This window comes from Poecilia reticulata, chromosome 11 (assembly GCF_904066995.2).
Source record: "Poecilia reticulata chromosome 11, P_reticulata-male-v2, whole genome shotgun sequence".
Lineage (NCBI taxonomy): Eukaryota > Metazoa > Chordata > Actinopteri > Cyprinodontiformes > Poeciliidae > Poecilia > Poecilia reticulata.
Window position 1 is genome coordinate 25,637,437 of NC_088840.1, and position 16,906 is coordinate 25,654,342.

The 16,906-nt window shown below is 37.5% G+C and overlaps 1 protein-coding gene across 1 annotated transcript in view; it reads right to left on the minus strand.

The window, feature by feature from the left end:
* The window catches only part of dbpa (D site albumin promoter binding protein a), a 38,688-nt gene that overhangs the window by 11,321 nt on the left and 10,461 nt on the right, over positions 1-16,906 (minus strand). The window contains exon 3 of the mRNA XM_081612411.1: positions 16,196-16,397. Coding sequence (XP_081468537.1) covers positions 16,196-16,397 — 202 coding nt within the window. The remainder of the gene's footprint in view (positions 1-16,195; positions 16,398-16,906) is intronic.

A 16,906-nucleotide genomic window follows, 5' to 3' on the forward strand; every position in this document is an offset into this window, starting at 1 on the left:
ATGGCAAAGAGAGCAAGCAAAGCATTAATTTTTTAAGCCTTTAAATCGCATCGCTCTGTTGCTACACATATAAAACGTCGTCTCTACATTCTATCCCGAACTACTACAATGCTAACATACTGAAATACACCGATTCTTCAGCTCTCTGATGGCCTCTACAGGCAGCTCAGAGGCATTATAGCAACAGATCAGTCCCATTTACATCATTGGCTTTTTGTGCATTGGTCTTAGGTGGGAAAAAGGGTCTCAGTTCTGGGTTGAACATGCCTGCTGACTTGTTTAGGTATTTTTGAACAACACATCCTTTTAGTTTGTTACAAAGACACAAATGTCAAGAGAAAACCTAACAAAAAACTTAGAGCACTATAGCTCCAGAAATATTTAAAATATTAGTAAAACATCTGTATCCTTTGATGCAAAATATAAAAAATGCATTTGCACCAATGTATAAGCTCTATTTTTGCACTCTTGCCTATTAATCATGATGAATCACTAAATATGAGGAATATACGGAACTATACATTATTTGTTCCATCTGAGAATCCTGCTGCTGATTCTGTGGCAGCTGAAAGGGGCTGATCCCGGATAAGTCTGCCCAAAGCCTTGTCCTAATAAAAGCCATTTTGGGTGAAAAGTTGACGCTGATCCAAGAACATGGCTTCTGCTGCTGCCGGGTAAACAGCCGCCTAACGCGGCCCCGTCTGGCTTCATTTCCTGTCTGAGAGCAGGAGGCATTTGGAGGAAGCAGCCGTTGATTCTCTCTGCTTGGATTAATTTAGCTGAGATTATGTGTTTCTCTATTTCTGCACGCCAGGCTCTTATTCGTTTGTATTTCAGTGAGTAAATGATGTGCAACTAAGATTTAAATTTGCCAATATCTTGCAAATGAACCTATCAGAACATGAAGGTCGTGATGTCAACAAGAAAACATAAAATCTTTTCAAGGTCTTTGCCCATCTAGTGAGATAATCTCAAAGGTTTAATTTCTAATCATGCTTAATCAAGTCAAGAAATACAAGTTAAAATCCTTCATTATTAAAACAGAGGAAGGTTTCTTCTCAGCTTTCTTCAGAACAGCTGCATTACAGACAGCTACAGGAGATCCTTCCTGCCCACTACGATCAGCATCTATGACAACTCTGGAGAACTATGAGAGTCGCAACATTAATTTTTAATTTTTGAGATCAGCAAAGTGTTTTAAAATGAAACTGAATTGAATATTGATGACATCAAGAAACTTTCCATTGCTTCATTTTTAGAATTTTTTTTTTTTTTACTATTTTATTTTGAGCTGTCATTTCACTCAGATGTTTGCCAACAACATGTGAAGGAAGACATCAGCTGCCGTGGGCGGAGACGCCCACAGCAGCAGAAAATAGAGAGCCTCCGGTTTGAGAGTCAGGTGAGCAGCTCTTCCTCTTGACTAATCTCTCGTTTGATCCATTGAAAGTCTCACGTGATCCACCTACATGTAAATCTGAATGCAACAAACTCACAGCTGCAAAAAAGGCATTTTGGCAGGAAGGTGATAGAGAAATATGTTTAAGAGAAAACACACAATCAAAGCTGGAAAAAAAATAATTTACAGACTAATTCTATGTTGTCCTAAAAATAAATCAGGTTGTCATTTTCTGAATCAGCTCTCTTATGCAGTAAAAGGAAGCAAAGCTACAAAAAGAATGATAATCATGCTAATTATACAAGGAGAAAGATAACAATTAACATGCAGAAATTACTGTAATTTAGCTAATTTTGTGTATTTTTTTCACTGACTTTTCACCCTCAGCAAATTCTTATTGCAGCCCTTAAAAGTGTATTTACAATTACAGCACTGTACTCAATTTGTTCTTCAAAAGAGTCCCCACTACAATTTAAAGCAATTACAAGGAGCAGCAAATTAAAATGTTGTTGTTTTTTTTTTTTTTTTATTGGTTAACATTAAATAAAACAGGGCTGACTTTTATTGTTTTCAGCAAAACATATTTTAATTTAGCTGCTCTTATCAGCTGGGAAGAGTTTGGACCTTGAACCTTTTTCTCTTATTTATTTTGCATTTCTACGGAAGTAGCTCTGCTTTGTGGCCGATTCCAGACTCATGAGCAGCAAATACCAATTTCATCCAGTTTGATTTGAATGTCAACCACGATCCACTCTGATTTAAAACAACACGGCTCAACGCAGCGTAATGCAATGAAATAAGATGATGCAGAGGAATGAGGCTCAAAATTGAAACAATGGGCAGTATGATAAATCTCTCAAGAAAGAAGAGTGTTTATGATTTTTGGTGAGTCAGCCATCATTATCCATGCCCACTTAACCGTGCAGGATTGCAGGAGAGCTTGTGCCCACCTCCAGCAATCATTGGGCGAGAGGTGGGGCACACCCTACAGGTTGGGAGTACATTCAAAAATCACCCAAATGCACACCCACTTCCCCGATGAAGCCCATTCTGCAAAAATAGCTATTACAATGGGAAGATGTACAGAAATGCAGAAATAATTTCATGCCAATTGCTTTAGATAAAAGAGAAACCAGAAAGCAAACAATTTTTCACATTTAAATTTAAACACAAAAAATGCACTCCTCCTCCATTCTGTGCTGCTGACTATCGGTGATCCATCCAAAGACTTAAACCAGAAAGTAACTATATCACTAAATATCCGATACAAAATATAGAAATACAGTTAGTATAGTTTGCTAATCCAACAGTCAGTCAAGAAACATCTGGGCCAACGGACAGATTATCTGCAGCAATGAGAAGAAGGGAGCGAACCAAGTGAGGTCCTGTTGAAAATCTATAACAGTGCAGTCATTACCTGCAGTAGAAGCTGTTAATGTTTTTGTCTAGCATCACCATAAATGTTTCCCAAATGCTGAAGCTAACAACTAATCTGAGCTGAGGTTCTTCTTTTTCTTTTTCATTCACAAAATGCTAAGTCTGTAGAACATTTTAACCACCATCCTGACTGAGTATGATGATGAATTTTCTAGTTTAATTTCTCTATTCTGAGTGGAAACAAAACAGGTCCAATTCTACATTACTTCAGATGGAAGATTGCTATCCTCGCTACTATGTAAATATTGGCAGACTTCAATGTAATGCAAAAAAGAAAGTGGTTCAGAGACACACTAGCATTTAAACAAACATTTTGGAGAAATATGAATGGTTTTTAGATGGTAAAGGTTCACTTTGGAGCTCTGCCAGCTCAGACAAGCCATTAGGAAAATACTAATCTGAATTTTTGTTTATTGGAGATGCGAGATAAGCTGCAAACTCCAAATAAGTTATTAAATACTTATAAAAAGATTTTTAAAAATACCTAATTGTCCTGTTAAGCTCAGACTGTTTCACAGCCGTTACACCCAGAGGCAAAAACAGAACCACTGTGAACTGAGCGGAACGTTGTACTTTAATGTTGGGTGAGTAAATCCGGCGGGAGGTGCCTTTCTTATGTATACAACATCAAACACAGATTCTGTTATTAATACACATGATCAGGGAATAGAAACCTTTTATTTTCCACCTCTAAATATGATTTCTGGAACAGTTTCATATCAGATTGTTTGTTTAACCCAGTTCATTTTAAACCTGTTTTAAATCTTTTATGCTTTACAATAAAAGATTTCAATTTTATTGTAATTATTTTGTTGATTTGCCATATTCTGCAGGTCATTTTAGACCAAACATTTCTGTTGTGATATTTAAAAGCAACATATTGGCAGCCGTTCAATCAGGCGAAGATGATTGAAACAATCAATTGGATATTTCACACCACATTTATGACAAAGAAATTACCAAAGTTTCAGACACATTATTAAGAAAGAACGGAGCAAGTAGAAAAGATTTCAGTGCAGAAACAGTCCAGTAGCAGGAATCTTTGCTATTCTAATTGTGGCTTGTGCAGCAGCTATGACAAAAGTCCTTCAGACACAGCTCTGGGCTTAGCAGTACTTTTAGAAACATTTACAACAGCATGAGTAATGATAGTCCTAGCAGACGTTGTCAGCAGCTATAATCAGATGAGGACTTTGAACAGCATTTCATTTCCTCTTTGTTTGTTTCTGTCATGGAAGATACGAAGACAAGCTGTGAACTCTGTCAGCAGCTGCTTTTCTTTTCTTTTTTTTTTTTTCATTTACAAGCTGGGAAGAGAACACGATGTGATATAAGGAGCGTGTTACATGAATAGGGCTTCCCTCCCTGGAATGTAAACATTGAGGCAGGTCCCCTCTCCACTGCCTCTTTATGCTTTCAAGTTAAATTCTTCTGTCTTTGGAAACTATGACAGTGTTAGGGTCATACTAAGAAAACAAAAGAGAATTAACTAATAATATCACATGATGAAATCAAGTAATACTACAACTTTATTTGCGTAATATTTCTTTTTTTCTTTTTCTTCTTAGGCAACACCCAGGATTCAGAGAGATGTTTTTATTCCAGACTTGTTAGAGATCAGACACTTCCAGGTCAATACTGGTTTCCAGTTTTCTTTGAGGTCTGGCTTGCCTCAGATTTTCCAGATCCACATAAAACTGTTTGAAGTTTGATACGGGTAGTAGTTTGGGTTCAGCAGGAAATGATCTAATTCCATGATTTTATCCTCATTTATGCATCAAAGCACATGTCCCAGATCATTATCTGATTATTATTGCACTCACAAATATACAAAGTGCACACTGTGGGTTGATTTGTTTATAGGCAAATAGTTGGAGTTCATTGCTTTGAGCTTTGTTTGACCTGCACATCACAGGGTCAGCATCAGAGTCTATTTCTATTAAAGTATCAAATACTGAATTACTAACATTTAACAATGGAGTATGTGTCAACTAGACAACATACAAAGAACATAATTTAATAATTTCTGTGTATGATTGTTTAGCTTTGGCTTATCCAGGTTTCAATTCATTTCTATTGCTCAAAAAATGGGGGAAAAAAATTGACCTGTGTCTCCTAAGTTCACCGTGAGAATCTGAAAAAAGACAGACGGTGCGTAAAAACCGAGACAGGCCTGGACTCGCACACTTGAACAAACACACGCAGGCACGTGCGTGTTCACATGAGTGTACAAAAGCACCAGAACACCGACGCACACCAGAAACAGCTGAGTCCAGGTGACACACCCCGGGAGTGTTGCACCCAGTGTCAACACACCGACTGCGTGTTATGTCACAGCATTATGGAGATCGTAGTGACCTCCCCCTCCTGTCACTGTCGTCTTTCCAAATCACCGCTGAAGCTCTGCCAGTGGTCAGATCAGATTATGACACACTGACTGGGCCTCTGAATGCATCAGATGACGGCGTGCAGATGCCACATGGCAGGTTTACCGTAACCATGAAATGCCGCTGTTTACTGAAGCCAGCATTCGTTTTTGTTTTTTCTCTCTCTGTGCACGTTTGAGATAAAAAGAGGATTTCTGCTTCGTTGTTAAGCAAATAGGCACTGACAGGTCCTGACAAACATAATAGAGGGAACAAAAACATTTAGGACGGTCTGTTGAAAGGCTTAGATCTTCTTAAATCTCAGCTATTTACTTGTCACATAAATTTAAAACATTTTGTAGACTCAAGTAGGGTGGAAAAGGCTTGGCTTCCGCTTATTCCTTTTTTGGTAAATTATCAGTTTGATGTTGTAGATTTGCCAAAATAAATCAAATTATATTAAAAGTATGAAATTAAAGACTGCAGAAACAAAAAATAGGGTGTTTGAACACAATGACCACTGTTATAAGGGTGAAAATAATAACGTATTGTTACATCAATTGAGATCAGAGATGCACTAAGAAATTCTGGTTCCTGGATTCTGCTGAGATTTAGCCTGTTTGACTCCAACCAGTGAACTGATCAGAGGATCCCACCGGATCACTATGAACATGGAGTTATTTCAGGTAGACAATGTTACTTTGTACAAGCTTCTGAAAAAACAAAACAAAAAAACAACGGGTGATTGCTCAAAGTTAACTATTTTCAGTAACAGTGAAGTGTTTAAAAAGGCTTAAAAAATGTTTTTAGGAGATGCTAAAAAATATTCTAAAGGAAACAAATTTCTACGAGTTAAAATATGTCAGATGTCAATGCTATGGGATCACCACTACAAGTATCCTCTTTCTAGACTTGCAGAATAGCATCTGCCTGCAAATATGGTCCAAGATTCCCTCAAAATATATCACAAAAATATAGTCATTCTGATATTGGTGTGTGTATAAAACTCCAAGACTGTTTGGAGTGCAAAAATTGTTGGCTAATATATTCCGAGTGTATAAACTTGCATTTTTCATCCGGATGTGACATGCAGCCAGTTGGACAGAGGCCCACAGCAGCAGATGCTCAGTCTGGACACACATGACATTCCTCAAACCCAGTCTCAGCTGTACGATCACCAACACAGCTGCAGATTTCATCATACCGGCTCTCTCTACCACCTCAGATTCTGATTCTGGTAGAAGAGAAAATGAATATAAAAGACAATATTAATAGGGAGTCTATTGAAAATAATCTCACTTAGCTGAATACGACTGCTTAAAGTACACAACTGCACAGCAAGTAGTTTAAAATGTAGTGTTTATGGTCTGTTTGTTACTCAGGATAAGTTTGCCATGTCTTAAAAAAAATCACACTTGACACTCCAAACAGTTCATCATGCCAATTACATTAAACTGATGATGTGCTTTAAAAAAAGACAGAAACTATTGGACCTTTACTCAATCAGATCAGCACAAATAAGCAACTGGGTAAGTAACTCTAGAACCTGCTAAACCAAGACCTAAAAGTGTTTTATAATGGTGCCATTAGTGTTATTCTTTACTGATCTTTAATTGCTTACCATTTTTATATACACTCAACCTTAATGGCACCAGGTTAAGGATGTGTGAAAAACATTTAATTATGAGTACATTAATCAGTGGGGCAAAACTACACGCAAGACAATCTAATAATAATTGATGTTTATACTTTTATCAAAATGTCTAGAAACTTTCTTTAGTAGTCCATGAAAATGGCGACAAGAAATTGGTTACAGGATTAAACCAGCCTATATCTAGAGTGAGAGCAAATTCCTTTTTAAAGTTTAAAGCAACTGTTACTCTGACAAACAAGGCAGAATATGAATCTATGTTTATCTTTCCACCACACAGTGAGCAGGACGATACAGAGGGTAAAAAAATATAAAAATCTCTAAGTCTCAAAAGCTCCCAAGTCGTCATAACAGCATTTAACACAATCTACATGCCAAGCAGTTAGCAGACATGCCAGGACAAAACAAAAAAACATCTACCTCTATGCAAATGTTCGGAGTTTGCTAGACCAACAGGAAATCTGAGCCAGGGTCAAATGAGGTCGAGGCTGAGCTTCTCGGCAGCACAACAAACCCTGCAGGTGTGTCTGACATCTACTGAAGGCTCAAGGATGATTTTATGGTGGAGGATCTGTGATGCTGTGGGTCTGTTTTTCCTTTAAACGCCACAGGAACAGAGTTTTTATACCGAACTCTGCAGGATAATGATCCAAAATATAATAAACAGAAACACTAGAAACAAAAGAAACTTTTTTATGGTCATCCCACAGACCTAAAGGTGTTAAAAATCCTTTGGTGAGCTGAGAAAATCACAATTTTGACTAAAGTGGATTAAAAAAAAGGCATGAATAGCAGTAGTGAGGGATTGTTTCCATCAATTTGTTTTGATCATTTAGACATGTGTAATTGAAAATGTTTTTAAAAAACACTAAATTTAAATGAAAACCTCTTAAAAAAAACATTTTTATGCCTGCATACATTTTACACAACAAAATAATGTGCACTCATTTTGTTAGTGTTCACATATGAAGGTAGAGACCTGCTTTGGAAACATTTCATCAACATAAATGCCAAGAATTTTTGCATCTTTAGTTTAAAATTGTGGATTTTTTGATGTAATAAGTAAAATTCATTTGGAAATCTGAATGATGTCACAGAATGCTTTCAGGAGGAGTTTATTTAGGCGTGTAATCTGTGCCATGAGGAAGCACATTGTGAAATGTGAGAAATGTTAAGAATTAGTGCCTGAACTTGTCTCCTGTTTCCTCTAATGTTTGTTTACTCTGTAATCTCCACTGCTTCCTCCTTCTGTAAATCTCCCTCTGCTCTGCTCTCCGTTTCCTCCTCCTCCCCTCCCCTCCCCTCCACTCCGTCTCCTGCTCTCGCTCGCATGCTGCCTCTCCAGCTTGGATGATCTCTGCAGCGGCACGTGATGTGGCGGCTGCACATGGCCTGGGCGTGTGAGAGACAGGGAGAGTGAGAGAGATTTCTGAACATGCAGAGCGAACTCTCTACCCCCCTGCTCTCTCTCTCTCGCTCTCTCTCTAGCTGTGCTCTGTTATAGAGTGCAGAGTCAGTGTCTCATTTAACCCTACACTTCCCTGGATTAATCACAGCCTTGAATGTTAAATCACTGGTTGCCTAAGCTCGGCATTATCCTTTTAAAGAGACAAGCGCCTGGTTTAGCCGCTCTGCAACCAGCTCAGGATTTCATCATTTCATGAGAGGAATTTAGAACTGCCATGTTTGCAGAAATTGTGATCGACTGCTTTTATAGTTCCATCTCAGTTGTGGGTTTGAGTTGTTTCTGTTGTGTTGCTCCAAAGGTCAAGGATGGTCTAATCGGTGCTTATGTCGGCTGTCTTCTGAAAGTGATAAGAATCGCCTCTTTTGGACTGCTGAGCAAAACAAATAAAATGCAAAGGATAAAATATATTTGCATTCATTAAAAAATGCAAAGTTAAACCTGTCGCAATAAAACAGTTAACCACATGATAAATTAAAACAAGCTCAATAATGTCTATTTGCATGATTGATTGTTTTTCTCGTGTCTCTCTTTTTACCAAAAACCGGATGACAACGAGGCTTCAGTTTTTATTTTTTGGGGGGAGATATTTTACTATTCTTCCAGTTCCAGTGTTAAATATTTCTTAGAAATTAAAGTTTGTTGAGCTATGAGAAGACATACTTGCATTATCATATTATATTACTTGAAAATGGTCTGAAAAATAATATTGTCATTTATTGCAATAACTTCAGGGATGATTTATCATTCAGCAAAATGTGTTATTGTGACATGCCTAAGGATACATTGATCTAAAAAATTAACTATTTTTGTAGTAAACATTTTGGGAAATATGAAAAAGCATTTTGTACATTCTTGTACAAAATGTGTCAAATCCTGGAATCTTTGTCTAACCAAACCCAAAGACATCATCGGATTATTACAGATCCTGTGAAACTAACATATTCAATTCTACTATTCACAAAACAACAAAGTAATGACTTATACATCAAACTAAAACGACTTAAACTGTTTCTGCAATCAAGAAAACATCCGAATTTTGAAAAGAAAACAGTAAAGCCAAATAGAGAAAGTGCTTAAAGTCCTGCAAGGCCATCGTTTATAGATTTTCACAGACTTTCCCTCCAGGAAGTGTTGATATTAATTATCATCAAGTGAACAAAGATCAGCACTGGTGTACTTGGGATGCCTGCCAGGAAGAAGCCACAGCTATTCAAAAATAATGTTGCAGCATGTTTGCAATCAGGAAGTGATTTAGCTTAAATATGACGAGAAAACCAAATGCCTTCCTGTTAAATATCTGCAAACCAGAACTTAATTAGTTTGCTCATTAAATTTTACCTTTAACTGATTCAAAGCTACACTAAGCAACAGCAGAGTTCAGTCTGGAGCTGTGATGCAGAAAGCATGTAAACATGGAGCAACGCCTTGTATTTGTTTTTTCACTACAGTATAATGCGTTGGCTTCATTTGCATTTATATTGTCTTTGACGTATAAAACGAAGCTTAAACAAACCTAAACTATTTTCACACTTTGCACATATGAATACAAACATCTTCACAGCTAAATCACTCAATGATAAGGAAAATATTCTGCTTTGCTTTTAAATATTGAAAATGAGATAATGCAAAAACATAATTTGGTATTTATATTATCAAGTCTGTCTAAAAAAACAACAAAATCATACCCATGCATATCAGCTGAACAGGAAGACCTAGTTTATAACATCTCAAACTTGACTGGCCTGTTTATGATTCTAGGACCATACGAAGCATTTCAGCATAAATCTATCTGCTCATCCACCTCTGCGTTTATTGTCAGTCTCCACACGTCTGTTTCTCCACCGGATTCCCACCGAGTTTGGAGGACAGATCAGCCTCGAGCAAAAGAACAACTGATCAGACGTGTGATTTTTTTTTTTCGCTTTACCATATTTTTCCTGTCTTTTTTCATATCGTACTTCACCTGAAAGACAGTCAGATGTGACGAGCTGACAGCAAGACAAGAGTTCAGATTTTACGGTTATTCGTAGAAATGTCATCTACTCTGATCCTTGGGATCCGTGGCGCAACATTTGCTCATTGTTAAAGAACGCCTTGGTAACAGCTGAGGAAAATCTGAGCGGCACATGTTTTCACGTTTCACGAGTAATGAGTTCATGCAATGGCTCTAGGGAATGTTAAGGCAGCGATCTGTTTGCAATTTAATTTTTTCTTTCTCTTTTGTTGGATGAGATGACCTGGACCCGATGAAGTAATGAATTTCGATAAACTTTTGGGATCGATATTTTTATTAATAGAAAGCAATGAATAGAAACTTGCTACATGTCAATTTCAATTTTAAAATAAGGATTCTTATTATCTCAGAGAATGCTGTTTTACTTTATGATGTAGACTTATTTAAGTATCTGCCAATAAATAGAGCTTGCCATTCATTAAAAGTATATCTTAAATGCAAAAAGAGCCAAAAAATCATATTTATTTATTTCAAATCCAAACACAGATATGGGTGTCAAAGGCAAAATCGTATACTTTTAAAAGGTTTTATACATTTTGATACATTATCACAGATTTTTTTTTTTTAAGTGAATACTCTTGCCCGAAACATGAATAAAAACTAACGTAGATGTTAGTTTTTATGCATGCTTAAATTAGATGTTTACATACAGTGCAATCATTAATCCCACTGTAAAAGCAGCTCAGTTCACTTTCTTTTTGGAGCTTTAGACAGAACTATCTAGTTGTTAATCTGAGGAAAGCTTAAACAATTTGCAGTTATTTATCATTGAATCCATTCTGTACAATGCTGGTGTTGTACGGAATGGATTCAATGATAAATAACCTAGAATGTGCTAAAAATCCAAAGGAAAGTGAACTGAACTGCTTTTACAGTAGGAGTAATTATTGCACTGTATGTAATCATCTAATTTGAGCATGCATAAAAACTAACATCTACGTTAGTTTTTATCCATGTTTCGGGCAAGAATAATCACTCTTTTTTTTTAAATCTGTGATAATGTATCAAAAATGTATAAAACCAATATGTTCAGTTTTACCCAAAGTCCAACCAAATTGTATTCCTTTACTGACCACTTTAGTTTACTGCTGTAAGAAACTTTGATTCTCTCATTTAGCATTTAGCTCATTTAGTATCCACCTAGATTGTTATGTGTAGTTTATAAGTTTATTAAAATAAGTACTAGATTTCTGGATAAAGAGTCTGCACAGTGGCGCAGTTGGTAGAGCTGTTGCCTTGCAGCAAGAAGGTTCTGGGTTCGATTCCCGGCCCCGGTCTTTCTGCATGGAGTTTGCATGTTCTCCCTGCGCATGTGTGGGTTTTCTCTGGGTACTCCAGTTTCCTCCCACAGTCCAAAAACATGACTGTCAGGTTGATTGGCCTCTCCAAATTGTCCCTAGGTGTGAGTGAGTGTGTTCATGGTTGTTTGTCCTGTCTGTCTCTGTGTTGCCCTGCAACAGACTGGCGACCTGTCCAGGGTGACCCACGTCTCACCCGGAACATTAGCTGGAGATAGGCACCAGCAACCCTATCAACCCCACTGAGGGACAAGGGTGCAAGAGGATGGATGGATTTCTGGATAAAGTCATGTTTAGTGATTGTTTTTAGCGCTTTCTTTTTTGACTAAATGCACTATATTTGATGTATTTTAGCTGTAAAATTGTCAGTATTGTGTAGACCCAACAGCAGAACATTGATGAGGATTTAAGTTACACTCACCTGACACTGCAGGGTATTTAGTTATTGTATCTGAAAGGACAGCTCATACCTTTAGAAAAATCTCCATTTAAAGAGACAGACACCTTCATCGCTCTCAAACTCATCAACAGGGCTCAAACATTTTGCCTGAAGCTCCTCTGACTGTCTTGGATTTTTTTTTATGTTCATATGGAAGTCAAAACTTTCACTATCATTTAACCCCAACATTATGTGACTATTTGTCGTTCGGTTTACTTTCTTTCAACAAAGAGACCCAGGGTGATTATTCATGCTTTGCAGCACATGAAAACTATCACCAGGATGCTTTGCAAAACCACAGCTGCATCCATGTTTTTATGCTTCGCCTCCCTCTGAGCTGTTCTCTGTTTCTGCTGAGCACAAATTAGAATCAAAGTAAAACATGTGCATGTGGATGAGATTATTATTTCCAGCCTATTTTCCATCAGTCTCTCTGGTTAACTCTCTCCCGGTTTTCTCTCGCTCTCTCTGCAGCTCTGTAGTAACACTTCAGCTCCACAACGACCGGAGGGATTTCTGGCTGGATGCATCAAGCTCAACCCAGTCACGTGTTTATAATTCAGAATAAAGAGCACACACGTACACACACGTACACACACGCACACACACGCTCACACACACACACACACCAGGATGAATGTGTGTTTCCATTAAAGCTAAAATAGCAGCATGCAAATGCCAAAACAAAGACAAACAAAGGTGCTCTCGAATGCACAAAGTTCTGCACACGAAACTGAACCCATTTCTAAAAGGCATGCATTTACACAAACACACACTGACACACTATGTTCAAAGACACACAATCACTGGAGGCACATTTGAATTGCAGCAGTGGTATTCTCTCTGCAGCAGCCTCGCTAGCCTGACTGAACCTCCGCTGCTTTCTCTCTTGCTTCTCTCTCTGTATCTCATTTCATCAAAAGAATATTTTTTCACAGATCTCTGAAGCTTATTTCTATTGTTTATGACTCGGAATAAAAATCCGAGCGCAAGGTCCCTGGAAGAATTCTCAGACACAGATCCTGCAGGGCTCCATATCTGTTTTTTTCCCCTTTCTTTTTCTTTGCAGCAAGACTTTCATTCTACAAATTCAAAGCAGTTTATTCTGTAAGAAATTTGAATATAGCACAAAGAAAACTGTGCAACAAGCATCCTTTTAAGTAACGAGGTCAGGCAGGTATTTTCTTCGCATCATAGCAACAAGACAAGCAGAAGATGAAAGGGGCAGATTCAAAACTTGGACGATTTATTGCATTTTTGAAGATCCTGTATTTCGCATTGAAGCTGGGCATTTTGGGAAATCCATGCAAACAGAGGAAGACTAACAGGTTCACAGATCCTTAGTGGCCTACCTAAAACCTCAGCAGAAACCGTTTGTTTTGTTGGACATCTTTGGATTTTATCAACCTCTAAGGTGATTTAAGGACGCAACATTTCACTCCAACATTTGTTTTGCAAAATAATCACTGAAATGTAGGAAAACAGGTCTGAATTATCTGAATCTCCCTTAATTATACAATAATTATATCCATATTTATGAATACCACATGACTAACCCATTTCTGTTCCATCTTTTTGCTTTCAGTGTTTGTTTGGTTCCCCGGTGAACAGCTTTACTATTTTATTAACTGTTTTATTTCTCAGTCACTGATTCTGTGTCTTTAAGAGCCATCAATCTCAAATTCTTATACTAATATATTAGAGAGCATCTGCTTAGTAGAAGAAATTTCCAGAAAAACAAATCTTTCATAAAATTACAAAGCTGATATTAGTTTTTTAATTTCCTTTCAGTATACTGGGAAATGATTATTACTGATTGTTTAATGTAAAGGCAGGTCGTTGCACAAACTGGAGAAATTCTGGAATTGTTGGTGCGTAAATTTAAATAATTAGTTCTTGGCTGCTTTGGTTTAATCAACAAAACTAATGAGTTATATTTATATATTCAAATAGTTTAACAGCATCTTAAAAATGGACTTTAAGTTGAATAATATCAATAGCACTACAGGCAGGACTTGGCAGGAGTAAAACCACGTCCAGTGAATCCTCTGGTATTTGTGGAGTTTAGGGACCACAGCTGTCTGCAAATAGCTGAAATTTGTAAATACTTCAGACTCAACTAAAAAGGCTTATATCTTCCTATTTTAATATGCAAAAATAGTGAGAATGTGTGAGAATATACACAGTGGAAACTTTCTTAACACTACTGGAGAAGCTAACCTCTACAGTCTTCGTTAGTTTTGCTCTTGGGTGTTCAGCCTATCAGTGCCTAGGAAAATGATTGGTGCTACGGGATTGGCTGCTTTGCAGACGTCAGCCATTGGCGTGTCAAGTAGCATTACTGCATTTTCTTTCTGGACTTTTCCAAAACATTTCTGCTCAATACCATTGAAGTCTCCTTGCTGCTGATTCAGTTTAGCACTGAGGAAACAGCTTTGGTTTGGGTTCGTGCCACAAGTTACCAAACATTTCAGCTTCTGGTTAACAAGGCACATTAACAGCAACAGTGACTTCTGGCCTTGTCTGTAGCCAGTTAAAACACAACCAACAAACCAACTGAAAACAGCTTCATAAAACAATAATGCTATTTTCATCCATTAATGAGCACTGGTTTTTGCTTACTTGAACAATTAATGGTAAGTATGCTGGTCTAGGTCCTTTCCAAATCTAACTTGATCTGTGAAGATCATTTCAAGCCTCCTAACTTAATGTTTCATGGACCACATCAGGGTCTCAACCCTGCAGATTGGGAACCCATTTTTAACAAGCTCACCACAAATCACAAAGTTTTGTTCTCAATTACTGGTCGCGGCAGAGATTTAAGAAGCTAACTAAGGGCAGTTATTTCTCATTTTAATTAGAGCCTCATGTTGTCAGACAAAACAGCAATTAAATATACAATAAAATACAATAAAATTCAAACACTTTAAATTAAGAAAATACATGGAAATTCTGTGCAAGCAAAGGAAAGATGGACATATGAGTATATAAAAAATGTAGGAGAATGGGAAAATGAATTAAGTCTGAAAAGATGAACATTTCTCCATACATGCTCTGTTCTTTGAACTTAACCCGAGTTTGAAATGAAATCCCATACCGCTCCATAATTCTCCATAATTTTCCAGACAGTGTACGATCCCTGGAATGTGTCACAGCAATTCTCATACAGCGCTCTAAGAGATTTGGTTTCCCTCAGTTTCTGTTCAACTGTTTTTTAAACATTTGTCTCCTTACTCCGTCTTCCTTCTTCTAAATGTCTATACATCCGGAGAAATTTAAGAAAGAGCTGTGGCTATCTGTCATTCGCAAATCATCACGGGGAAAGGGATAGCAATCATTTTTAGGTCTCCCAGGAATGAACGAAAGCCAGGATCATTGGCTTTGTGAAGAAGAGCTTTGTGGATTGAATTAGTAAAATTGGAAACTGTTGTGAACTCCTCTTAGCCAAAAGAAATGAATAGGAAAGAGAGAGGAAGAGCTGGTTTCTGGTGTCTCTGCTTCACATCAAACTACGCAGATGAACCAATAAATCAGAGTATTATAAAAGATGAAAACAGGCTTTTGAAGGGACGGTCAGAGACCACAGCCATTTATCATACAGAGCCATAATTAGAGTAAATCCTTCTCTGGTTATTGTTCAAGCCATCAGACTGCTGAATTTACATTAGTTAATGTGATGTTTGTACAAATTAGTCCTCATTAGTGTCCCAGGCTCCAATGAACAAATAGACGGGAACGAAAATGTGCAACAATGGTTCCAACAGTCAAAATGGCATTAAACTGGGCACAAATCAGGCACAAAACTGGGCACAAATCAGGTCAAATTGCAAGGAGCAGCATTAACTTCTGCAAGTCACCCCCTAAATAATATGCTTATATATATATATATATATATATATATATATAATTTTTTATTTATTTTTATTTTTTTATTAAGTTTTCCTTAATTTTACCTCAAACAACTAGAAAATCCAATTATTCAACAATTATCTATGAAGCATTCAAAAGACCAGGCCTAAACAATCGAAAAGTGGTTCAAATATTTACAGATTATTGATCCACTGACCAAATTCCCATCCAATCACCAAACGCTTCTGGAGTTAGGAAATTCACCATCACTCACCATTTAGTAACTCCGGACCTCCCATCATGCCTTGCTGTTGTTGAGGTGGCGGCAGCGGCGCCTGTGGCTGAACGGTCTCCAATCCGAGGAGCGAGGAGGAGGAGGATGAAGAGGACATTGAGGAGGAGGAGGAGGAGGAGCAAGGTGGAGGAGATGTGGGAGGACACTGGGAGCTTTGGTTCGGCACTGCAGACTGGGAGCTCTGGGAAGATTCAAAAAAGGAAGAGTTCGGAAACAAAGTTTTTTCCCCAAAAAACACAACTAATAGTTATAAACTGCACTCTAGATCACTGGAACCAGAAGAAACAGTGAGAACATTGGAGGGAGCTGACTTACAATATCCAATTGTTGATTTATTCTGGATCCAGTAATACTGAAATGAACCTACCTAACAGAAAAGCTCTAGAAAAGTTTGTATGTCACATTATCAGCCTATTGCTCAGTGGGAATCATTTTGTTTTCGACTGTCAAACTGTCAAAAACACTACAATATTTATGATAAATACAAGAAAATCAATGAGACCAAACAGTGAAGCAAAAAAAAAAATGCTGGGAAAAAAGCAACCAATGTTCAAAGAAACACAATAAAAGAACCACGGGAAGCCTGGAAAACTTTCCTTAAATGATATAGGAAGAAACCAGGAATGACTTAAGACTTTCACTCTGGACAAGAATAGCTACGGCTTGCATCTGATCCTGTTATGACACGTT